This window comes from Protopterus annectens, chromosome 5.part0 (genome assembly GCF_019279795.1).
Source record: "Protopterus annectens isolate FY-2018-M chromosome 5.part0, PAN1.0, whole genome shotgun sequence".
NCBI classification, from domain to species: domain Eukaryota; kingdom Metazoa; phylum Chordata; order Ceratodontiformes; family Protopteridae; genus Protopterus; species Protopterus annectens.
In genome coordinates, this window is record NC_056735.1 from 706,322,850 (window position 1) to 706,349,349 (window position 26,500).

Consider the following 26,500-nt stretch of genomic DNA (forward strand, 5'->3'; position numbering starts at 1 on the left):
TGCTGTTAATTGAAGAGCTCTAGAAGCTAACGTTAAGGAAAATGAGTCAGAGGATTAGGAGAAGGAGGAGGATGGTAGAGACAAAGTGATTAAGGTAAGTAAAAGTGAAATGTGGGTAGAGGATGGTACTATGGTGGATTCGGAGGAGATCTTTCAGCAAAATCTATTTGATACAGATCTTTCGGCATCAGAATGTGGTATTACATATCTATGTGAATCAGAGTGCCTCCCTAACCTAATTCAAGTACAACTTGGACAATTGGATGGGAAACCAGAATTTCATCCCTGGTTTGGCACTTATGTCTCTAATGCAAACAGGTAATCTGTAAATGGTTCATCTTCCGGGGCAATGCTTACACTAATCAAGGGTATCAGAACTTGTCAGAGATTTGGGATGCATGGCTAGGCTTAAAATGGCCCTTGTGGTCGTTAGCCTAGTAATGAACCTATGAACCTATTACAACCCTCCATTTGGGAGGGTTGTGGGATGTTTATTTAAAAAGATTAGTGGACCAAAGTGAACCAGAGAGTGATAAAGCAGCATCTTGGGGAGAAATAATGGAGAGAATTCAGGGAGAAGAGAATATGCAAGTGAAGAAAGAGGAGAAGAAATTGTTTACTCAGATAGTGAGAGAGGGTGAAAGAAGAGGAAATAAAGCAGAAATGAAAATGAAATTTTGTGTGAGGATAAGCAATAAAACCAAAAAGGAACTGGACAGGTATGAGGTATGAGACAGGGTCATACCACCACTGGGAATAAAACCCAGAGAGGTAAGGGCTTTTATTTGTATTAATAAGTAAATATGCTAGGATATTTTTTCAAAGACGCTCAATACTTGGTGAATTTTTTGGAACAGTATAATAAGAGAAAAGGCACTAATCCATGGAACTTATATATAATTCAGGTTTTCAATAGAGAAGTCAAAAAGAAAATATATGTACAATTCAGAAATTGAAAGAAATGACTTGATATAATATTTAAAAACTATTTGTAAAGATGTTTTGCATGTTACAAAAATGTGTGATAATAGAGGTTTGTGGACAGGAGGGTGGGAATGTGGTGTAATATTGAAAATGCAAGAAGAAAAATTGTTCATTTACCTAATATAATTTATGATGAAGGGAGCAGGGGAATGGTGAGATACTGGGAACAGCCTAAGACATGCTTTTTATGTGGTAAGGAAGATCACTTGATTAGCAGTTGTGATAAAAGAAAATGTTTTATATGCGGAATAGTGGGACATGAAGCCAAAAAATGTGAACAGAAATGTATGAAATGTGAAAAGATAGGTCATACCTGGATGAATTGAACAGAGATAGAAAAACATAAACAAGATACAATGCTTACACAAGAAAAAAATGTTTTAGATGCTGTAGAGGAAATGCAAAATGAACAAATCAATGGAGATGAAGTAACGATGGATGTGAGAGAAAACATAAATGTAATAAATGATAAAGATAGAAATGAGGAAGAGTTAACAAACAATTCTAGTTACGAAGGAAATAGTAAATGGATAAAATAAGGAATAAAACATTCTATAGGTAAAAGGGTAAAAGAAAATGAAAGTTCAGAAATACACCTCAAGAAAAAATAAAAAAGGAAAAGGATAAAAATTAAATCCATACATTAAAGTGAGAATCCTAGCCATCAATGTTAGTGAAATAAAGAATATTAATCATAGGCTAGCAGCATTAGAATTGTGTATGACATTGGAAATGGATATTGTAACACTTACTGATATTAGAATAACAACGGATAAAGAATGAGAACAAGTAAATGGATTATGGAAAGGAAAAGTATTAATGAACTTAGTAAAGAATGTGCTGGCATAGTCATTTTATGTAGTAAAGATTAGATAGACATTTTGAATGATACAATAACTTTTAAATGGAAGAATAATAGTAATAGACATAAGGTATAAGAAGCAAATTTATAGACTGACCGCAGTTTATGCATATACGCTACAGAAACAAAAAGAAGTTATGTCTAGAAAAATAATGGATTATGTGAGTTTAAATATGCAAATAATTTTGATGGTGGACTTTAATTGTGATTTAAGACATAGACAAAAAGAGGGAGCAGATGTTAAAATAATTTTTCATATGATCAAGTACAACAATATGTACTTATGGAAAAATGAAAAATGGATATATAATTGAAGCAACTTTAGAACTGAAATTGATTATTTTATAGTTTCAGACATTTTAAACATATTATGTAAAGAGTATAAATAGGGTTTTCTGATCACTCAGCTATATGGATAGAAATACAAGAAAAGAGAAATTATATAAAGATAGGTAAAGGAGTAAAAAGAATTAATGAGTCAAAATTAAATGATGAAGGAAAAAACATTATATTGCAATTATGGAGTGATCAGATAAGTATGAGAAGATTCTATAAATATTGGATGTTGCTAGATTAGTTTGAAAGAAAAGTATAAAAAAGAAGTGCTAAGATGGTAGAAATTCATGAGGTTAAATAATTTGATGTTTATAAGGAAGCCAGTGATAAAATATTTGAAAATATAACAAACAATAGTGAAAAGTTCATAGAAGAACAAAGTATGCTGTATAATATGAATCAAGTAAAAATTAAACAAAGATTGTTTAAGCAAAGATACTTTTTACAAGGTATAGAAGAAGAAATAGCACCATACTTGAGTAAAATGGTTAAAGAAGACACAAGTAATGAGAGAATTAAAGAATGGAAGAGGTGATATCGTTAAAACACAAGAAGAAATTATGAAAACAATTGAAGAATATATATAATAGAGACATTTTCGATAAATGATATTATATTAAAAGAAAAATGGGGAATGAATAAATCTACTAAAGAAGATAAAAGATACAAGATACAATGCTTACACAAGAAAAAATGTTTTAGATGCTGTAGAGGAAATGCAAAATGAACAAATCAATGGAGATGAAGTAACGATGGATGTGAGAGAAAACATAAATGTAATAAATGATAAAGATAGAAATGAGGAAGAGTTAACAAACAATTCTAGTTATGAAGGAAATAGTAAATGGATAACATAAGGAATAAAACATTCTATAGGTAAAAGGGTAAAAGAAAATAAAAGTTCAGAAATGCACCTCAAGAAAAAATAAAAAGGGAAAAAGATAAAAATTAAATCCATACATTAAAGTGAGAATCCTAGCCATCAATGTTAGTGAAATAAAGAATATTAATCATAGGCTAGCAGCATTAGAATTGTGTATGACATTAGAAATGAATATTGTAACACTTACTGATATTAGAATAACAACGGATAAAGAAAGAGAACAAGTAAATGGATTATGGAAAGGAAAAGTATTAATGAACTTAGACAGTGAAGAATGTGCTGGCATAGTCATTTTATGTAGTAAAGATTAGATAGACATTTTGAATGATACAATAACTTTTATATGGAAGAATAATAGTAATAGAAATAAGGTATAAGAAGCAAATTTATAGACTGACCGCAGTTTATGCATATACGCTACAGAAACAAAAAGAAGTTATGTTTAGAAAAATAATGGATTATGTGAGTTTAAATATGCAAATAATTTTGATGGTGGACTTTAATTGTGATTTAAGACATAGACAAAAAGAGGGAGCAGATGTTAAAGTAATTTTTCATATGATCAAGTACAACGATATGTACTTATGGAAAAATGAAACATGGATATATAATTGAAGCAACTTTAGAACTGAAATTGATTATTTTATAGTTTCAGACATTTTAAACATATTATGTAAAGTGTATAAATAGGGTTTTCTGATCACTCAGCTATATGGATAGAAATACAAGAAAATAGAAATTATATAAAGATAGGTAAAGGAGTAAAAAGAATTAATGAGTCAAAATTAAATGATGAAGGAAAAAACATTATATTGCAATTATGGAGTGATCAGATAAGTATGAGAAGATTCTATAAATATTGGATGTTGCTAGATTAGTTTGAAAGAAAAGTATAAAAAAGAAGTACTAAGATGGTAGAAATTCATGAGGTTAAATAATTTGATGTTTATAAGGAAGCCAGTGATAAAATATTTGAAAATATAACAAACAATAGTGAAAAGTTCATAGAAGAACAAAGTATGCTGTATAATATGAATCAAGAAAAAATTAAACAAAGATTGTTTAAGCAAAGATACTTTTTACAAGGTATAGAAGAAGAAATAGCACCATACTTGAGTAAAATGGTTAAAGAAGACACAAGAGTAATAAGAGAATTAAAGAATGGAAGAGGTGATATCGTTAAAACACAAGAAGAAATTATGAAAACAATTGAAGAATATATATAATAGAGACATTTTCGATAAATGATATTATATTAAAAGAAAAATGGGGATTGAATAAATCTACTAAAGAAGATAAAAGAATGGAGGAAAAGATTACAATAATGTAATTAAATAATGTGCTTAAGAGGATAAATGTAGAATCGGCTACAGGAATAGATGGAATGGAATACTTAATGAACAAAAACATGCAGTGGTAGCAAAAAGGATATTTTTAAAAAATAATGAATGAATGGCTTGATGAAGCTATCAACAATTAAATAATATGCGTAGGGGTAATGAAATTTATATGGGAAAATGGAAGAAAAAACATATATAACAAACTGAAGACCTTTAGCAATAAATAATATAGACTACAAGGTTTTCCTGAAAATAATAGAAAAAAGAATAGCAAATAAAGGTAGCAAATTACTAGCTGATTTTCAGAGTAAGAGGTATTCAAGAATTACTAATTCTAATAAGGGAACTGGTAGATGACATAATAAGTAGAAAAATAGAACTGAAAATATTGGTGAGAGATGTAAACTAAGCATTTGACAAAATTTGATTTAAAACATTATGGTAAATCCTAGAAGAATATAATATGAGTAATAAAATAATAAATGTTTTGAAATTGGTGTGCAGAGAAAATAAAGTAAGACTGGTAATCAATGGATGGATGAGCACAATGTTAAGGTTAAATAGTGGTATTAAACAGGGATGCATTACAAGTAGCATCCTATTCACATTAATTATGAATGCGATAGTTATGGAGATAAATATGACATTAGAGAAAGCCAGATATGGAATATCAAAGGGGATTATGATTCCAATTATGTTTACATATGCAAACAACTTACTACTGTAAGTAGTTAAAAATATGGTATGGATGAATACAGCTATAGGAATACTCAATAAGGAACTGAAAATATTATGATTGACTCTTAACAAGGAGAAAAGTAATGGACTAGTTTTTTTGGTATAAATACAAGGTGTTACATTTAATGCAGAAGTAGTAGAAATTTAGGAATGAAGTTTAAAAATGAACAAGCATGAGAAGAACAATGGAAAGATATGACATTAAAATTACTTTGCATTTGTATTTTTTGGAGGACATTTAGACTTTCATATAAGAAAAAGGCATATTTATGTAATTCCACAATTATGGGTAAAATCATACATTTAGCTGGTGTGTGTACAATTCCATTAATACTAGAAAAAGATTTATTAAATGCAATTTTAACATCCATTTGGGGGTCAAGACTTAACCCTGTGAAAATTGGTACACTTTACCTGAGTGGAAAAGAAGGAAGGTTGGGCTTGATACACCCTATTGTATATTTTTTTCTTTGAACATGTACAGAGTCTTACTAAATAGGAAAAGCAAAGGTAAACTTCGGTAAATTTACCTTTTTAAATTATAGAAAAAAACACAAAGCAATTTGGGAAATATTTGAGTATTTAAAAAAAAGTAAAAATATTCATTGCACAGATATGAAATTATATCAAGAAAAAATATTGTTATGGAAAATCGATTTAGGGAAGATAGAGGAAAACAGAAGAATGTGGTATGAAAATATAATGGAAAAAAATGTACTATGTGTATCCATGGAAATGAATAAGTGACTTAAAGATCAAAGCACAAAAAAGCAAGAATGAATATATTTAAAACCTATGTAGAAATTACGGACTTTTATAGAGATTATCAATAGGTAAACTGACAGTTAAGGAAAATATGCCATATAAAACAAAAATATATAGAGTTTATATATATTGTGGTGAATTGGACACAGCTGAACATGTTTTTTTAAATGTAAAAGGACTTTTGAACTGTGGAGAGAAACATATGAAAAAGTGACTTAAAAGAACATTGACTATATTAATATGGACATGATTGAATACGGACATTATAAAAATTTAAAACAAGAAGTCATAAACAAACTGGATGTTAAAGTACTTTGTATTATTTGGATTATATCGAATGAGAGAGTTAATAAGCTGAAATATAATGGAAACTGGTTATCAGAGATTTTGAAAAAGGTAAAATTGTTGTGGAAAAAGCAGTGGGAGTTGAAATTTGAATGTAAATGTATTAGTCTGTTATGAGTATTGTAAATAATGTAAAAAATATAAATAATCTAAATAAGTGATGAAAACTGTACATAAGATGCATTTGTAAATAACAAAAAAAAACCCCTACTCCATTTTGTTTTGGTTCACTCAAACTTCATGCTACCAGACTGGCTCTCCAGTGCTCCACATCTATGCTGGGTCCTACCAGCTATTCTCCTTACATTAGACCACTCCAAGACTGCTAAGGTTGGCCATGGCTCCTAAAGGTACTGACACTGCAATAGAATAAATAAAAATGGTATCCAATCATCCAATGACTGTTCATCCTTAGTAACCCCAAGATTAATGTCATTTGACATACAATTCCTGACAAAAAATGATTGAAACATCTGGTCTATCAAGACCTGTTTAACCTGTAGAATTGGCTTAGGCTGCAAAACCTTACTTCTCACCCCCAAGAGACCAAGTCCATGCTTTTCTTGGGACCCACAAAAGATTTAACAAAACCAAACAAACTCTTAACCTTAATGAACATGACATTATCCCCATTGAATTCACTTTATCCTGGGCATTTCGTTAGACTGATGTCTTAACTACCAGAAGAGCATATAGAAGGTATAGACCAAAGTAAACTGCCTACTCTTGTGGGTCAGTCAAATTCCCCAACTCTACCACAACCCTACCCACTAGAGTGGTAACACGGAAATGTATCCTTCTTGTACAGCTCAAATATGGCTTTCCCCTTTTGCCTCAACCTCAGTCATAAACACTTCAGCTCTTCAGACACTCTAATAAAGTCTGCCAGTTCTTAACTAGTTCCTCCCAAAAGAGTGCATAACTCTACTCAAAGCATAGTGGGTGCTAGTCCAGGCCAGAGCCAACCTTCCTTCTTTTCAGATTACTACACTAAGACACACCATCTCCTCATACTATGAAACTTTTTACAGCCATCCTAATTTACAACCTCAGAAGTTAAAGCAGAGGTGTCTCGATCCTTCAAATACCATGTAACATACAATATTCCTCAGACAGTAGCCTCTCTGTTTTTACCCCAAATGATGGTAATCACTTCCACAAATGCCAATTGAACTTTCAGGCTACTCATGTTTCAGGCATCAATTCAAATACTCTCTACTAAAACAGCATGAATGCAGTTGTCCTGGACTAGAGCATATCACATGACTCTACACGTTATACTTAGCAAGACTTCACCAGTTACAGTCACCCTCATTCCCTCCTCCCTTATACTTCTGTGGACTCACCATTTGCACCCATGTGCTTACCACTTATATATTACCTAAACTACTCCTACTCCTACTACTACTACTACAGTCTCTGAATCTAATCATCTCTCTCTCTGTCTCTCCCGCTGTGTCAATTGATTTTACAGTCCTCTGGACTTCTCTTACATACTCTTCTTTTTCTACCTATTTTAGTTCTACCATTCCTGCCTTCAAATCTTCATTCTCTATTTTGTGACCTTACTTATAAACCAGTCTCTCCTCTTTTTTCTTTCTCTTCTGTTTTCCCTCTGTATATATGCACATGCATGCAGTTATTGCTTATGCAATGTTTATTGTATCACATTGTTAACCTTAGTGTAACTAAATACTGTTTGATAACCTCAGTGCAACTAAATGCTGTTTGTTACATTTGTAACCCAGGCTGAATCTGCAGATGATCATATGTTAATTGACATTCTACCCTAGTAAAAATATGTATGTATGTATGTATGTATAAAGTATTCACTGTACTGCACTGTAGAAGAGAAGCTAATTTATTCCAGCAATCAGAGAATGTCTAGAGGCAGGTGTGAAATTCAAGATGTATCCAACTGCCTTCAGAATATTTTTTCCTGGAGGATCAAAGTCACTTTTTGATACAGAGCAGGCTAAGAAGGAAATACAAATGTTTGTCCAGCAAAGTCATTAAGTAGAAAGTGACTCTACCTTTCATTCTTCTGATAATAAAGCTCATAGGGAGACTTTATCAGTGAAGACTTTGCCAATGTTCTGAAATAAAATACGTGACAGACAACAGAAAAGCACAGGATTTAACTAGAAGAATAGGGAGTACCTTGGAATTGAACCAGAATCTGGACTTGGCACAAGAAGAAGAACAGGGATAAAACCGCCTGCACAAGAAGTAGTGAATAAATGTGTGATTACAAAATATCAGTTGCATGCCTGAAATATAGCTGTATGAAAAAAGTAGAACAAATGGAATTTTGTTGAGTTTGTTAAACTTGTGAGGGACTTAGTTTAGGAAGGACAGTAAAGGGAATTGAAGAAGTAGGAAAGAGGCAACTGACAGTAAATCAGCTTCTATTCTTAACAGTACACTATTTCTATAAAAGTTTTCATCATGTAAGTAATATGTTAAATAGTAAAGTATGTTTAGTTGTTCCTTTATGTGATAAAGATACTAAGGTAAACAGATGTCTTTTTGCTTTTCTTTTTATTTTTTTATGTCATTCTTTTTAGTATTAAGAAATGTTTGCATTAAAATACAAAAAGAGAATGAAAAGGCTTAACAAATGCATGATTCATTTAATAAATTGTAAGCTTGGGTTGTTGAGGTAGGGGAACATAAAAGTACAGAGATCATAATATATGTAGATCTGATATGTTTTCTCTTACTTTTGTATGGGTAAATGTCTGGATTAAGACCAATGACTTAATCTAATAAATTGTAAGTGGAAACAAGTAAATTAAAGAACACTGAATGAATTAAACGTTTTCCTTTAGCAATAAATGTTCAGCATGACTTTAGGAGCCTGCAGCCTAGGACTACAATTTTTTTTCTTTTTCTGTTATGTTTCCATTAAGACAAGCTGATTAAAGGGAAGAAAAAGTCAGAAAACTGGTTTCTTTAAGGCCACAGGTTAATGTTTTCTGAAAGAATCCAACTTGTTTTTTTTTTACATTTTTGAGGGGAATAAAGATAAAAAAAAAGAAACAGACAGCAATTAGTGTAAGTAAGAGCATGGGCAGTAACATGCATTATAGTATGGATATCCTTAAATGTAGGTCAGATAGTGCCTGTGCCTGCAGCTGTCAGTTTAAGACAATTGCCCCTACTAGAAGGGATAAACTTTCATTATTTCACGGTTTTTGTTTTCACTAGATTAGCACATTATAGGGGTGCTCTGAGGGGTGTTATTTATTAATTTTTTTTGTTTTGTTTGAGGGTTTTTATTAAATCCAAAAGTCTTGTAAAATGTGATGTAGATTCTAATGGAAATAACAAGAAACAACTGTTTAAAAGATCAACCTCTAAGATATTAGTGGGTCCACATATAAAACTGTAAATAGACATCTAAAAAAGCTGTCATATGTAACAGGTGCAAATAATATCTCCTTATTATAATAGTTACTCTTTCCATATTAGCATGGAATGTAAATGGTTTCACAGGTATAGACATAAAGGAAAGAATGCTGACTTACACTAATGAATGCAGAGTGAAAATAGCAATGCTACAGGAGAGAGAACATGTGACTTTGATAAACAAAGGATCTCAGGATGGATATTCAGTAGAATATCAGGGACTAAAGAAAAGGGGAGTACTTATATTAATTGCTAGAGGAGTTTCAATAGTAATAGGAGAGGGGAAAAAGATAATAATGGTAGTAAGGGACAGCTGACAAGGAGATGATTGTATTAATATTCCACCTAAAATTACTATTACAGAGTTTAAGAAAAAAATGGGCGAAATAATCAGCTTTCAGCAGGAAATAGGTAGGGAATAAAATTTGGTTTGCAACAGTAAGCATGTATTGGGGGCTTAGAAGGGAAAACATAACAAAATTGGTAGATTTCTTAAGAAATTTATGAAAATAATTGGTATGGAAGATATGCTTTCAGTAGTAGGAACTTAGAGAGGATTTACATGTTATTCTTCAAGGTACAAAAACCGGGCTAGACTAGACAAAAATTATATTTCACAAGCGCATCCAGTAACTATTTTAGATCATGTGCCAATAATAACTAAAATAAAAATGCAGGTTAATGAAATAAAAATGAGACACTGATGCTTACCCACCTACCTGTTAACAAGAGAAAAATTTAAAGAATGGGTGGTGGAAATAATTTGGGAGTTATTAGAGAAGTTAGACAGTACTTCAAATGTTATAGCCAGTAAGTGAAGTAGAATGAAAGTGGAGTTTAAAATATGGTAGAAATAGAAGATAAGGAGATATAATTAGGAAATAAGAATTACTTAGAATTACTTAGAGGGGCTGACAATGGTTAAAGTACTGCAGAATAAGAGGAATCTCACAGAACAAGAAGAGGCACACCTGCAGAGTACTAATCAGAAAATAATATGCGTGAATTTAGAAAGAATGTTGTTAAGCAATGATTTGTTAATATCTACAGAGCACAAAACATGTAGCACAACAACTTAGACAACATAAAGTAGAAATGGTTGTTGCCAAACGTTGGGATGCTATAATAAGAAAAATAACCAGAGATCCTGTAGATGTATTAGAGATTATTTCAGAAATGTTATGAAATTATTTTATAAAGCAGAGAAATGTGGAAATAAAAAAAATGCAAATGAAAATATTTATGGAAGACTTAAATATGCCAAGGATAGATATAGATGAGGCTCAACAATTAACAGTTAAGATAAGAAGAGAGAAGATAAAAATAGTGATGTATAACTAATCTGCAGGAAAGTGTCCAGGAATATATGGTGTTCTTATAGAAGTTTGGAAGCTAGGAGGGAAGAACCAACAACCTAGAAAAAAAGTTGCAGTGACTGTATTAACTAAAGATGGTAAAGACACATCAGATCCAGCTTTCAGTTTTGATCCATGATTATAAAGTGTTTATGTCTATAATAACTAAAGGAATGGCAAAGGTGTTGCCATAATTGATCGATATTGTTCAATGTTGTTTTGTGGAGGGGAGAAAAACAAGACATTTACAGAATAATGGTGATCAAGAGGGAAGAAGAATGTAATAAAATACCTGTGTTGTTTTGGGGTTTTGATGTAGGAAAAGCATTCAACAGAGTAAATTGGGATTTTATGAGTAAGGCAATGGAAGCATTTGCATTCCCTGCTACAATAGTCAGGTTACTTAAGAGGATATATGTGGGATCAGAGGAAAAATCAAAGTGAGAGGGTTTCTCTCTGATAATTTGTGTCTGAAAAGAGGAACCAGGCAGGGCTGTAATCTTTCCCTTTTGTAATCTGTGTTATATTTAGAACCATTGGCAAAGAAAATAAGGGACTCAGAAATTCAAGTATATGGTATGATAATCAAGAAAGGTTGGCTTTATTTGAATATGGTATTATTTTTTACCTGATAAAATCAGAAAAGGACATGAAAGTGTTGTGGAACATTCTAAGACAATTTCGTTTTTTTATATATATAAAATTAATGAAGATAATAAAACAAAAGCTGTAGTTGTAAACTATGTACCCACACATAAATTGGTTCAGAGATACCCGTATTTATGAGGGCAAAATAAAATGAATTATTCAGAAGTAGGGTTAAAAAGGATTGTGTTATGACAGCTAAGGATATGTGAGAAGAGGCTAATCAAAACATAATACAAAAACTGAGAAACTGGAAGCTCTTGCTTATGAATGTGGATAGCAGGGTACAATAAGCAAAAATGTTTTTAGTTCCTTTAGTTTTATACACAGGTCAGGCATATCTTTATCAACTAGAGGAGAAGTTATGGATCATAATTAATAAAGAGTTGAGGGGTTTATCTGGGAGGCGAGGAGGGGAAGAGTCAAGTGGGATAAATTGATCCTTTCAATAGAACAAGGTGGTTTTGGATGATTTGAAGGGATATTTCAGAGCTGCACAGTTAAGGCGCTTGTAGATACCACAAGCAGAAAGCTATAATTCAAAGTAGAAAGAGATGATCATACAGCAGGGAGAAAATTCAAAAAACAAGGAGAGAGTGGGGTTTTGGATGCAGATCCTTAAGAGAATAACAACAGTCATACTGAATATTATGGTCATAAAGTTGCAGAGAACATTCTAAGAACTAAGCCAGCACATGAATAAAGATAGGTGATTCTGCTGATAGGGATGACTGCAATTAGGGGTACAAAGAATGGGCAAGAGTGGGCTGGAATTTACTAGGGAAAACTGGCAAAGGAATTAATGCATTGGAAACAAATAATTAGATTAAGAAACCGAATAGGAAGAAGCCATGAAGACATTTAGACTGCAGACTAGAGACTGCCTTCCCCATCAGGAATTGTTATCAGAGTATAGGCAAAGAGAAAGGGATAGGGGATCTTAAGTGCAGACCAGCATTGGTAATTTGTTCTAGTTGGATAATTACCAGACCATATCAAATATTATATGATAACTATAAATCAATCAGAGGAGGTTAGAAAAGATTGGGAAGAAAGATTGTCTAAGCAATTCACAAAGAAACAATGGGAGGACATATGTCTCCCAAATATACAACAAAGTCTTGAAGAGTTAGGATTTTTGCTTGAAAGTGGTTGCATAGGTATTTTTATACTCCAAGCAGACTCCAAATATTTTTTCCTCAAATAGATGGCAAATGTTGGAGGTGTGAGGCAAAAGATAGAGGTAATGGGGAACATATGTTTTGGGAGTGTAATAAATTTGGCAGACTTAAAACATTCTCTACAAACTACTGTGTCAGAAATGCAGGACAAGCAAATGGTTGTAACTAAAGAAATTATTTTGAGCTGAGATATAGGATCTGAATTGCGTAGACATTGTCAGGCTTTGTTAAGTTTAATTCTGGTGGCTGTTAAAAAAGGAATTACTGGAAAACGGAAATCAAAGTCTAAATTAACCATATTTGAAGTAGTGAATCTTTTAACAGAGATAAGTGAACTGGAAACTGGAGCTTTAGAAAAGGGGAGGAGCAAATTATATAGAAGATATGGAAATTGTGGGAACAATACCTGCAGAAAAATTGTTTTGTAGGAGGAGTAAGGTTTAAATGAAGACAGGAATTGACAAATTTATGTAACATTGAATTGATTATATTATACAGAAGAATATATGTGCTGTATCATGTGAACTAATTAAAATGGATTGTCTTCATTTATATAAATATAAGTTTGCCTATGTCCCAAGTAATAATACAATAAAGATGTTAAAAATGGTTTACCTTTACAAAGATGAAACACACTCATGCGATTGCTCATATGAGCGAATCGTAACTTCGAAAAACAAAACCGCGACTGTGTCCAATGTTCGAAAATCAGCAAATCGAAATGTCGATTCACTGATTTTCAAACATAAATGTCAAAAAATGTAATGAAGTGTAAAGCAGGGGGGCAAGCCCCCCTGCACCCCCTATGTGGGGGGCTGTGACCCCCACACCTCCCTACTCTAATATTCTAACTCCGAGATCCACTACAGTGGGGAAAGGGACCATTTTCCGATCTCCACTATAGTGTAATCTGCCTTAAAATGCTGAATCTGCAATGAGCGAATGTCACTGTGCATTTGCTCATTGCACATTTGAACCTTTTTGCGTTTGACATTTGCAAACTTTGCAAATGTCCTTTTGAACATTTGCTGTTCGCCCGTGTGCAAAACGCACACATGAAGGTAAACTATTAAAAATAAGACTTCAGTAACACAACGAAGAGGACAAAAGAGTTTTCCCATATTAGTGCTCTTTGATGTAACAACTATATTTCCACCTTCATCTAATACCCACCTGAAGATGTGCTCCACCAACAGGGTAAGCAAGTATCCTTCACCTCACCATACAAAGTTCTGCGGTCCATGTCAAAGAATCTACAGTTAGAGATAACTCATGATGATGCACAAAATTAGAAATAGCATAACATTTCTAATGATAATATGTAAGTAGACAGATTAAAACAATTATAAGCCTTGGGAAGTTCACAGCGTGTTATCAAGAACAATGTCAGGCCACATCTGTGCAGCCCTTCCATAATGGGTAATGCAGTAAGTTTGAACGTTAGTGTTCAACAGCACCCAAGGAATCCAGTAGTCAATAAATGCCATTCTGACTGCTGTGGAGTTCCTGTTAATAACAAATCTGAGCACCTAGCCAATGGCAAATGCCAGGCAAACATGGAGCCAATTAGTAATACAGCACAATGCTGCTATTGGTACTAGGGAGGGGAGAGCAGCACCAATAATGCAGCATGGAAATGTTAAAGAAAGGGGGTAGAAGAGTTTAATGGACTAGTCAAAAATAATATAAGGTTTAATAATGGAAGGCAGGAGAAAGAATATATTCATATGAGATGAGGCAGTGTGTTATTCCATGGGTTGAAGTATGTATATGTGAAAGTAGTGAGGGTGAACAAAATGGTACAAGATGTTACTGTCTTCATGCTCTCAGTTCACAGGGCTACTAACATTTGTGGGTTAGTGCTGCTTAGGCTGCAGAGTAGCACCAGGGCCATGATTAACTGCCTTGTTAAACAGTATTAATTTGAGATGGTTATGTGTGTGCCACTCAATGTTAGAGGCTTAAATCGTTAAACATTTTGTTATTATAAGATGGATGCATTAACATAATTCTAATACAATATGTTTGAAAAAATTAGGAAAATTGTCATGTTTTAATTAGAATTTAATATGCAGATGGTAAGTCAAAAGACAGCATGTTCATCCTTGTAAAAACAATCTTTAGGGAAGGAGAGAGGTGTGCAGTTGTCTTAATAACTAGATTAATGGGGTACCTACTGTACAGTAATATTGAGGGGTCCAGTCAAGACTGTTAAAAGTTCTTTGTAGATTTGTTCAGTGCCCTGATTCAGTTAAAGTCATTCAATATTTTTAGTAAGCAATTTCAAAATCATTCTGGATTTCATCAGCAACAGGTCAGTGTCACACTTAGAAAGGGAGTTAGGTTTACAAAAGGGCATAAAGCAAAATACATCAGACTTAAAGTTGTGCAACATTTGGAGGCTGAATCCCCTTCAGAAGAAACTGGTACCTGTAAAGTTTCAAGCGCATGAATGCTGGCAAGCTTGACTACTGGCTAGTGTCAGATAAGGCAGATAAGGGAAGGAGTAGATGGATGTAATACCTCCACCATTATCAGACTCTGAAGAGCAACTGTACAATCCTGCTTGCACAAGGAGGAGTAAACATCAAATCCAGTGAAAGACTGGGTTCTGATGAGGATCATAGAAATAGGCATAGATGATTTTTAAATGCCAATCCATTCCATTCCATGCCTATGTTGGTTTGATGGGATTCCATACAAATAATATTTCTGAGTTTATATAAATGGAATGAAGCCATGCAGCAAAACAGAACAGATTTGAAAACTGCTTTCTTGGAAATGACAGTAGAAAAGGCATTTGAGGAATGTGTGAAGAAGAGATTCAGACAGTAAGAAATCCGGGGAGAGGACAAAATGTTTTATAGGGAAAGGGATAAAACCAGGCTAGCTAAATGACAATCACACCTTGAAAGGGCTGTCACCTAATTGGCATCAGGGAATAAACCAAGGAAACTAGCTGCCTGCAGAATAGAAGAGAAAAGGCAGAAAGGTTTTTTTTATTTATTGCTTAAAGAGGAACCATGGAGGCACCATGATAACATACCAGCTTAGCATTATCAGAGCATTTTGATATTTACTTAATATCTACATGCTGTACCCACTGAGGAGTCTTGGTACTCCGGAGTAGACCAGCTACTGAAGCGGACAAATCCCTTAGTATTGTCTTGTACCAATTTTTATAGTCTGACAGCCCCAGCAGAAATGGATCTAGCAAGGGCCCTGAAATGCAAAGCACCAGGTAAAAATGGTCTGAATGCTATTTCAGGCACTGGATAAGCTGCTAATTCCTCCAAGAGTCTTAGAACCTTCCAAACAAAACAAAACATTAACAACTCCTTATCTATCTCTAAAATAGTGTTGTTACCTAAACCCAGTAAAGACACCCTACTAGTAGTAAGCTATAGACCCATTTCCCTTAACTGTGACATAAAAACGTATTCTAAGATCTTGAAAAAGTTGCTAAAGGGACTACTACCTCAAATTATTCATTCAACTTATGTGGGGTTTATGACAGACAGGGCTAGTTCAAATCTCCTAAGAACAAAAGCATATACATAGGTGGTGATTAAAGGGTGCCCGTGATAGCAATAAGAGCCAATGTAGACTTAGAAAAAGCTTTCAATTCCATAAAGTGAGATTTTATCTGTAAGCTGATTTTCTGAATGCAGTTCCCTCACCCATTGCTTTATTTTATAAATGCACACAATTAATTGCCCTTTGTATTGTTTTTTTAACCAATACTGATTTGTTCTGACTCCTCAAATTGGCTTGTACTACCCATGAAGGATGCCCTCTGATCCTTATCCTTTTCTTACTTGCCATAAGACCACGTATTAGTATTGTTCATATAGGTGATTAGATTTCTGGCTCTGATGTATATGACAATGCAGCAAAATACATTATTATTTTACTTATTTGTTTATTTATTTTCAGATGACTGCATCATATTTTCACAAAAAAACATTTAGTACATACCTGCAATAGTTTTCATATTTAATTTTTCAGGTCAGTCACTGACTTCCACATAAACAGCTCCAAAACATAGATGTTCTCTAATAAAAACAGGTAGAAAGGCATTTGCAGGTTGGCAAAATGGCCTATCCCTTCCTGTTTGTTGCATATATAGACTATGAATACATTTAATACAAAAATTATATATATTGTTTAGAAAAAAATCACATAGCATGCAGATATAGCTTTGTTATACTAAAATTCATTCATCCTGTGGTGCCCTCATTTTATTATGTCTAGTGTAAATATATTCCAGATGAATAGGCTGCTGCTGTTTGTTAAAATGTCATTAGTATATGTATTGTATGCCTTTTTCTATTTTTTTTATGAATGTGCATGAAAGTTGTTTTCAGATTTCAGACTCAGAAAACAGAATAAAATTAAAAATGCAATAAATGTAGGAGTTATTTTGTGAATTTCTGCTTGTAGGAGCAGAACAGGAATGGTTTGGAAACTGAATGGCAAAAATAAAAACAAAAGAATTCTAAGTAAAGTTAGGGAACATAAACTCACAGTCCAGCTTGAGTATATGCTAGTGTATAAGAGAAAGTAGATTATAAAGGTGAGTAAAATGTTTGTTATCCAGTTACTACCTTTGTCTTCTAATGGTATTCCTATCTCTTGCAATTTCTGAATCTAAGAATTGGACCTTTTTTTTCTTCTAAACAATCAGTTAGGCATTGTAGTTTTACATTAATGACTTCATATGCATTCATGACAGATTTTGTTAGTCACTGAAGTACTCGTATTAATCTTCTTCCATTTTTGTTACAGAGTTTCAACCTCAGGCTTTTGGTATGCCCTTATCCCAGGTGATTGCCAATGACAGAGCCCACAAGCAAAAGCAGGACTCTCAAAGAGAGGAAGAAAAAGATGGTGCCGATTTTGTTGCTTCACTTTTGCAGTTTAGCAATAAACGACAGAACAAAGAACTCTCGAGCAGTAACTCATCTCTGAGCTCCACCCCAGAAACACCGAATGAATGCACTTCGCCAAACACACCTGAACCTGCTCCACGTGCAAGGAGGCGGGTAAGATACAGCTAAAGTTATACTATGAAAGCAAGGAGCAGAAGGTGATAAAGAAGAACACAAGTTAACACTCAAGTACAGAACATTCCCCCTTATTGTTCTGTTTGCATACAATGGAATATAGTTTTATAAAAAGTCTTTTACTTATTTAGCAGATAAAGCATGTTGCTTCTTCTGCTGATTTTTTGGGGTATGGTCTTGGAAAAAAACAATATGCAAAAGATAACAGGAAAGAAAATGGGCATTAAAGTATGCGTTCTGTGATTATAATTTTGGTAATATAATACAGAACAGTTCCACATAAAAGCAGTTATTTTTCCAGTAGAAAATAAATTCTTAGCCATATGTGTCAGTTTTTTACATTGTCTTAAACTACAAAATATTAAATTATCTATAGTTGTACTCTTGTTAAAGGCAACAGCAGCATATCTGTGCTTGCACCATAGTTCACTTCTGTTATCAACCTTTCTACTCTTATATCTGCTGTGAGCTGTATATTAATCTTTTTTTCTTTTGTTTTTCCTTTTGTGGGTAAGTAAAATAATTTATTTGTATTAAAGTGTGCATCCACTAAGTTTTGCATTGTAATCCTTTATATATAAATATTGTTTGCTCTCAAAAATAGACAACTTGAGGGGTGGAGCCTGAATGGCCTACTGAAAGCAGCTGAATTTCACAGCTCCACAAGACTATTAAAATATACAAGATTTTTTTTTTTGTTTTTCAGAAAAAATAACAAAAGCGTATAGATAAAAGCTTAAACTAAATAAGTAGCAATTTTGGTGGATTTCTACAAATATTTTCCTGTCAGAAATACATGGAGACTTTTTTCACTACTGAAAACGAGCAACTCAAGGAATTTTCACCCTGATGCAGTTTTAAAGAAAGAAGTACAAATGATGTCAACTACTTTACAAGAACTGTCTTTGAAGATGGATAACTTCAAAGATAATCTGGAAAGTCTTAAAATTAATTGTCAAAAACAAACTGATGTCTTTATGGAGCTGATACAGCAACAACAGCCAAAAATAACAAATATAGAAACTGCTCTAAATGACATTGAAAGGAACACTTAGAGGAGAAGAAACCCAAAAAGAACTTCTTAAACAGAATGACTGGCTTCTTAACATGGTGGATGACTTAGAAAAAGAGAAAGAAGGAACAACTTAAGAATTTTCGGACTTCCTGAGAATACTGAAGGTGAGGACATTATTTCATTTTTAACATCTTGGATCCCTGAATTTTTCGAACTAAAAGAAGGGCTCTCTTATGGTATTGAAAGGGTACATAGAGCTCTAGGAAAATCTGCCTCAACCTCAGCTAATATTCTTCCTATGTCAATAGTAATAAAATGTCTAACATTTTTGACAAGGAACTGATTTTAAAAACAGCCTGGAGGAAATCACATCTAAAGTATAAACAGAATCTAATAAAATGTGTGTTAGAACAAAGAAAAAAAGTTTGGCCAATAATAAAACTGCTTAAACAAAGCAACATTAAGGCTAAACTTGCTTTTTCTGCCAGGATCAAAATCCTTTTTTCAAATAAAATAAGAACCTTTAATGACTTAGAGGAAGCCACTTCATTCATTAAAAACAAAAATGTAGTTTCTATACCAGATGAAATGGAATGGATGTCTCCTTCTCTGAAGAGAGCTAATGAAACAAATTCCTGGACTGGTGTTAAAATGAAAAAACAAAAATACTGACTCCAAGATAGCAGTTCCAACTAAATCTCTCAAGGTTTCCACTGTAATTTGACCTGTTACTAAGTAAATGATTAGAATGGAAATGTTTCTTCTTTTATGTGATGTTCAGACCAAAGCACCTCTTGAATTATTACAAGAAACTTCTACTAATTGGTTTGACAGACAGGGAGTTTAAGTGACTGCTATAGACTAATACATCTATTTTCTTTTATGGATGTTAAAGGTTTCTAATATATTAAAACTATAGAAGGAGCTCATTAATATAGTGTAGAAGTAATTTTTGGGTATAGCACTGTCCTAGTAACAATAAGGATCTTTGCATTATGCATTATGCAATAGTTGGTCAATTAAGGAACGCATGTATTCCTTATTAATCAATGCTCCTTCTTGCCTTATGAAATTAATTTGATTCACTTTTGGGCTTATTAAATTATTAGATACATCAGTTATTTCTGAGTTAATAATATGCCCGATGTAACTACTCCCTATTTTGAGAAATTAGATAAGACATGAGATGGTTATTTCCATCTTGACATTGGTCACAGTTGTTTTTATAGTGGTTGCAGTCATTTGATTTATTTTCGTTGTTTTCAGGTTTTCTCTTTTTCCCCTTGTTTCCCTGCATGTAGTGTTTGAGGAGGAGGGAAACACAGACATTAACAAATGCGGGAAGTGAAGCTTTTTACACTTACAGAACTTCAAGAGTGCACTACTCTTTCACTTTTTGCGTATACTCCTTGGAAGTATTTGTTTAGCACTTGGGATGTCATGACAACTGGAAAAACATAGGTTAGGTTCACAGTCTTCACACAATCTATTTGTAAGGTGTATAGCCATATCAACTGATAAACATTTAATTTAATGATCATTTGACACATGTAGCCTGATTGTCACTGTTTATAACTGAAAACTTCTTTTGTTGTCTATCCTCAATCCCTCACTTAAATATACCATCCCCGTGATTGCATGATAGTGGGGACACGGCAAATCTCCCGTTCTGTGCTTCTGCATATGGTGCAGAATGGGAGATTTCCTCCACTGTAGTATGATCTCGGAGTTGGTATATTTAAGTAAGGGGGGTGTGGGGGTGCAAGGGGGACTGCCCACCTGCAGAAACATTGTGTTTTTTTTTGGAAACACTTCAGTATTTCGGAATACTGAAATTTCGATAATATGGTCTCTGAAATATAACGTTCAGTATTTCAGTATTTCGGTATACTGAAGTGAAACCGTATTTCGGGCTACTTAACTTACATTGTAGTGTAGAGGATTTTTCTGCATATAACACTTTATTTGTGGAGCTCAGATGTTTCTGATTGCTTAAGGTATAAGGGATAATCTAACAGACTTATGTTTATCTGTTAGATTGTGAATGATTTGCATTCCATGTTTAGAGTGGGATGTTGTTCAGTTCATAATGGTTATTTTAATCCTATTAGTATTTAAAGAAATTTATTACAAGCCTGACTTATTCTTTATCGTATTTTTATTCATAAAGAAAATAAGCCTGTCTTTACCATATAAATACATATTAACATGTTTTTGTTATCAGAGGAAATTGTATAGTAGCAATAATCATATAAAGTAACAACAATTTGATATGAATATGGATCTAACACTATTATCATAAAATTAAATGAAGCACATGTGGTCTTCCTTCAAGAAACACATTTTAAAACAAATGATATATATATATACATGGAACCCTACTGAATATATGGTACTAGCTCAATCTACCTATAAACCAAAGGCAAGAGGAGTAAACATTTTGTGGAAAAAGAATATTATTACCCCTGAAGTTGTTTATAAATATATAGATAAAGAAGGTTTAATAGGTTTTGTTATAGTCAAATTTAATAACAGAATATGGACACTAGCTAACCTATATTGGTTCCCTGGCATGGGACTAGGAACCATCAAAAAACGTTTAGATTTTATTATTAACAATTGCAAAGGTAATTTAAAATTTAATAATAAGAGGAGATTTCAGTTGTATCCTGGATACATCTGAAACTACTAATAAGAGACTGATTTGGATTTCCTCTGTGGCAAAATCTTTAAAAAAATGGGCTGAATCATTTCATTTAATGGATACATTCAAATTGAAAGAAGACAAATCATTATTGTTATCTCACCAGGATTACAGATTTAGTACGCAAACTGGAATAGATAAAAAATTTGTTGCCCAAGATTTACAATCAAAAATTACTAATGTCTCCATAATTCCATGTCACTTTTCAGATCATAATTCTCTAGTATTGAAACTCCATAGTGAATTTAAACCCTTACCTTTTCCCTCTCGAATTCCATCATACATCACAAAAATTAAGGAGTTTAAACCTTGTTTTTTGCCAGAACTACAACTTTTCCTAGACATTAATTACTCAACAGAAATTAACATAGTAATGATATGGGATTCATTAAAGGCCTATATATTTGTTAAAACCATTAGTTGGTATAAGCACAAAATTAAAGTATGGGATTCTGAATGACATGATTTACAATCCTGACTTCTGTTAGTAAAATTAGAAAAAATTAAAACTCCTCAGAAATTAAAAAGAAAATAGAAAAATTAAATAAGAAATATAATGAAATGTTATCACACCAAATTTAGCACTAGAAAAATTTAAAGTAAATTATTTAGTTACTTCTCCTAGATATCTGCATAATTTATCTAAAAGAGTTAAAATACAATCCAAAGCTAATAATATAAGTAATATTTATCATGAAAAGAAGAGAAAGAAAGTGTCAGATATAGGAGATATTCTTGAAGCTTTCAGAAATCATTATATAGATCATTTTAAAAATGAGAAATTATATATAGACTAAATAAATTTGGATACAATCCTTACCAACATAAAAAAATTCCTGACAAACTAAAGTTAGCACTGCAAAGACCCATTTCCTATAAAGACATAACTGATAGGATAAAAAAAGGTAAAACCAATAAGGCTCCAGGAATAGATGGCATAATCTTGAAGATATATAAACTTTTTTCCACATCCATAATCTTTCTTTTTCATAAAACATTATTAGAAATCTAATCACAAGCAATAATACCACCTTCTTGGAAATACTCCTTAATAACTCCAATGTTAAAAGAAAAGAAAGACCCAGATTTTTGTAATTCATATAGACCTATATCTTTATTAAATAATGATTATAAGATATTTATGTCACTCTTTTCAAACAGAATGAAAACTCCGTTAACTAAAATAATAGATAATGATCAAACTGGGTTTATACAAAATAGACACACACGACAGTATTAAGAGAATAATTACTCTTATTGAATACTTAAATAGAGAGAAACAAGAAACACTGATAATTGGACTAGACATAGAGAAAGCATTTGATTCTTTACGCTGGGAATTCTTATTTAAAGTTCTGGGTTTATTTGAATTTCCCCCTTCCTTTATTCAGATAATAAAGAATATATATAAAAATAATGTAGCATTTGTCAAATTAGGCCCCCTCACCTTGGAATCTATGTCTTTAACAAAGGGCACTAAACAAGGCTGTCCTTTGTCCCCCATCCTGTTTGCATTAGCTATTGAAATTCTTGCAGTATTATTATGAAGTAATTCAAAAACAAAAGGTGTGGATGTTTATGATAAATATAACTCAAAAATAATGCTATTTGCAGATGATATATTACTAACATTGTCTAACGCCAAAGAAACTCTAGCATAATTAGATATATTAATAGAGAAATGCTATATGACCTCAGGTCTTCACTTCAGCAGATCAAAGTCTAAATTTTTATTTTTAAATAAAAAGAAAAAAGTACAAGTTAAGGAGAATCCTATCAAAGGAGAACAAGTTAGTACCCTAAACTATCTAGGAATTGTCTTATGCAATGATCTGAATGAGTTAATATCAATAAATTATAATCACATCATTAGCACAATTAAAATGTATGTAGAAAAGTGGAACAAAATCATTTTGACGTTTGAAGATAGACTACAGTTAATAAAAATGGTTCTACTTCCCAAGATCATGTATGTAATATTAACAATTCAGCTACTCCCTGAAAGAAAAGTACTTAAAGAGATAAAACTTTATTAAAATGTCTATGGTTTCCAAAAAGGAATAGCATAGCCTTAACTCATCACATTAGACCCTGGGAACAAGGAGGACTACATTTTTCAGATATTGAAACATATATAAAGGCATCCATATTCAAAACTGTTATTGAATGGTTAAATCCTAATTATTCTGCCAACTGGAAAGTATTACATACTGTCATATTAACAACGTAATCCACCTCATTATTTTTTTTTTCAATACCAGATAAAACTGTGCAATATAATATAATGAGACCCACCAAATCATATTTGATTAATTTTTGCTTTAACTTATTTAGGAAATTTATTAATGCAAATATAAATTTAAAAGTATGGTTTGATCTCTTAATCCCATTTATTTTTACAAAATAACCTACATAAAATATATAGTGAAATGTTTACCTCTTGGGGAAAAAAACTTTATCTGTTGGCAGCAATGTATTAACGAGCTCAAGGTTCTAAATATTAAAATGATAATTGCAACTTATGAAATCTCATCTCAAGACTGGTTATCTCTGCAAAGTATTTTAATGTACTCCCAGGGTTTTATGTAGAGTAATTAATAACCTCTCCTTCAAAGATACACCAACATTTATAAATGAAATGATATATATATATATATATATATATATATATATATATATATATATATATATATATATATGTAATGATCATAACATGAAGAATAGCATTTTATATTTATACAAAGTATTAATAAATTACAAAAAAAAAAACATATTGGCACCCTATCACTAAAGGTCATTCATTACATTTAACTGAAAAAGTTAAATCAAACTTCATGCTATCAGTAAAACATATATCCAGTACACAGTACTGGAAAATCTTTATTTGGAAATATATATATATATATATATATAGAGAGAGAGAGAGAGAGAGAGAGAGCATTTTTAACCCCAGATAAAATAACTAAAATTAGTTATTCTAGAAATGGGAAATGTTGGAGATATAATCAGATAATTAAAGCAGAATGGAATCATATATTTTATGATTGTATTAGCATCAAATCATTCTGGAATTGAATCAAAAATTTCTTGCAGGCATTATTTAATGAAACCTTTGTTTTATCTAAAGCTTTGATTTTATTGAATGTAAATGAAGGTCCTTATCTGAATATATCAAAGTTGCACCTTCTCTGGACAGTACTTGCAATTTCCTAGGAAATGCATAACTAGAAGATGGAATTCAAGTACAGTACCAACTATGGAAGACTTTTTTGCTCTACTTAAGACTTTAGTCTTGATGGAAATAAAAATCAAAGAACTGAGGATTTATCCCAGGCCATTAGTAAACAACCCGTGGGAAAAAGTTTTATTATTGATTGATACTTTGCATCAAATTCCAGATATACTCTGATAACCATATATTGAGCCAGATTCACGAAGGCTTGCACGGAGTCTAAGAGTAGAGTAAGACTCCATGCAGTCAACATGTCTGCCGAGCGATCCAGGAACAGCCGGTAGGGGCGTGCAACTGAGCTCTCCAAACTAGTCCTAAATGGACAGGGCTTGGATATGCAAATTACCTCAATTACAAGCGAAAGCTATGCAAAAGAGGTAAATTTGCGATCCAGGAAACCCGAACCTGTCCGAGTAGGAGTAGTGTTATTTGTAGAAATGTACTCAGTTGATAACTGAATATGGTTCTGCAAATAGCAAAACGGAGCCATGACAGCTGCAAAAAAACATGCATTTACAGGAGGAAGCATGCCAATGGCCAAAAATATGGCCATTGGCAATGGGAAGTGATGCAAAATAGAAATAAAATAACTTTTTTTTTCATCCCGATCTCCAGGGTTTAACCATAGCGCAGCGCCATGCAAACGCGCTGTGCCCTAAAACCCAGAAAATTAATAATTAAGAACCACAAATGTGGATTTTATAGCTAAAATGAATTTACAATGCAAGTGAATGGCAGGCTGAAAACAACATGGCCACCGAGTAGAGGTTGCTAAGGGGGAAAGCTCAGTTTAAGAGATGTAACCAAGCATTAGTAGGCAATCCTATGCAAATGAGAGTTAGGATAGTGAATCGCAAGTTTACATAGGAAATGAGCACAGTTAGCAGAGTGTAGGAGTAGGATAAGGGGAGTAACAGAGTAGAAGATAGGTGACATCACGAAGGGGGGTATGTATGAAAGGAGTGAAGTTCATTGGAACAAAGTGTCATGTGTCAGCTGACAATTACATATTATTGAAAGAGGTGTGTCAACAGGTAGGCTAGGTAAAGTCAAGAAATGGAAGGTGTATGCTGTGGATAACAGCAAAGTTTCTTGCTGAGCATGCATGCGCGCATGTACGCGCCAGTAAACCCGAATAAGACAGTGTGCACGTGTGTTAGCATGTGTGCGCACGTGTAAGCTTGAGTAAGCATATGTAAAGCTGTGTAAACAGTTGTAAACGCGTTTGCGCCAGTGTGCGCACGTTTTAACAAGAATAAGCAAGTTTTAGTCTGTGTAAGCATGTGTGCGCACGTGTGAGATGCTGTGCACATGTTTGCACTTGTGTGCGCGGCGCTCTCCCCTCAGGAAACAGAAAGGAAAAAGGAAGCACACCAAATAGTAGGGAATTTACCAGGGAGTACTAGCAGAGCTAGCAGGTGAAAATAATCAGAATCAGGCAATTACCCAGGCAGAACACTAGCCCAGAACAGCCCAGCACTTAAAACTCTGCAAACAACAGTCCATTATGTTTCTCTCAAGAGACACTGCAACACTGCAGTAAGCTAATAGAAGTGAAAACTGAAAAAGCTGTACTGAGACAAAAAAATGTTAGGGGCTGCCATTGCTGTTACAAGGCGACATATGCAACATGCTGAG

The 26,500-nt window shown here is 33.0% G+C and overlaps 1 protein-coding gene across 2 annotated transcripts in view; it reads left to right on the plus strand.

Annotated features, from left to right (window-relative positions):
* The window catches only part of ARHGAP6 (Rho GTPase activating protein 6), a 1,747,989-nt gene that overhangs the window by 1,278,824 nt on the left and 442,665 nt on the right, over positions 1 to 26,500 (plus strand). For both annotated transcript variants that reach the window (XM_044072553.1, XM_044072552.1), the window contains exon 4: positions 17,634 to 17,890. In XM_044072553.1, the coding sequence (XP_043928488.1) occupies positions 17,634 to 17,890 (257 nt within the window). The remainder of the gene's footprint in view (positions 1 to 17,633; positions 17,891 to 26,500) is intronic.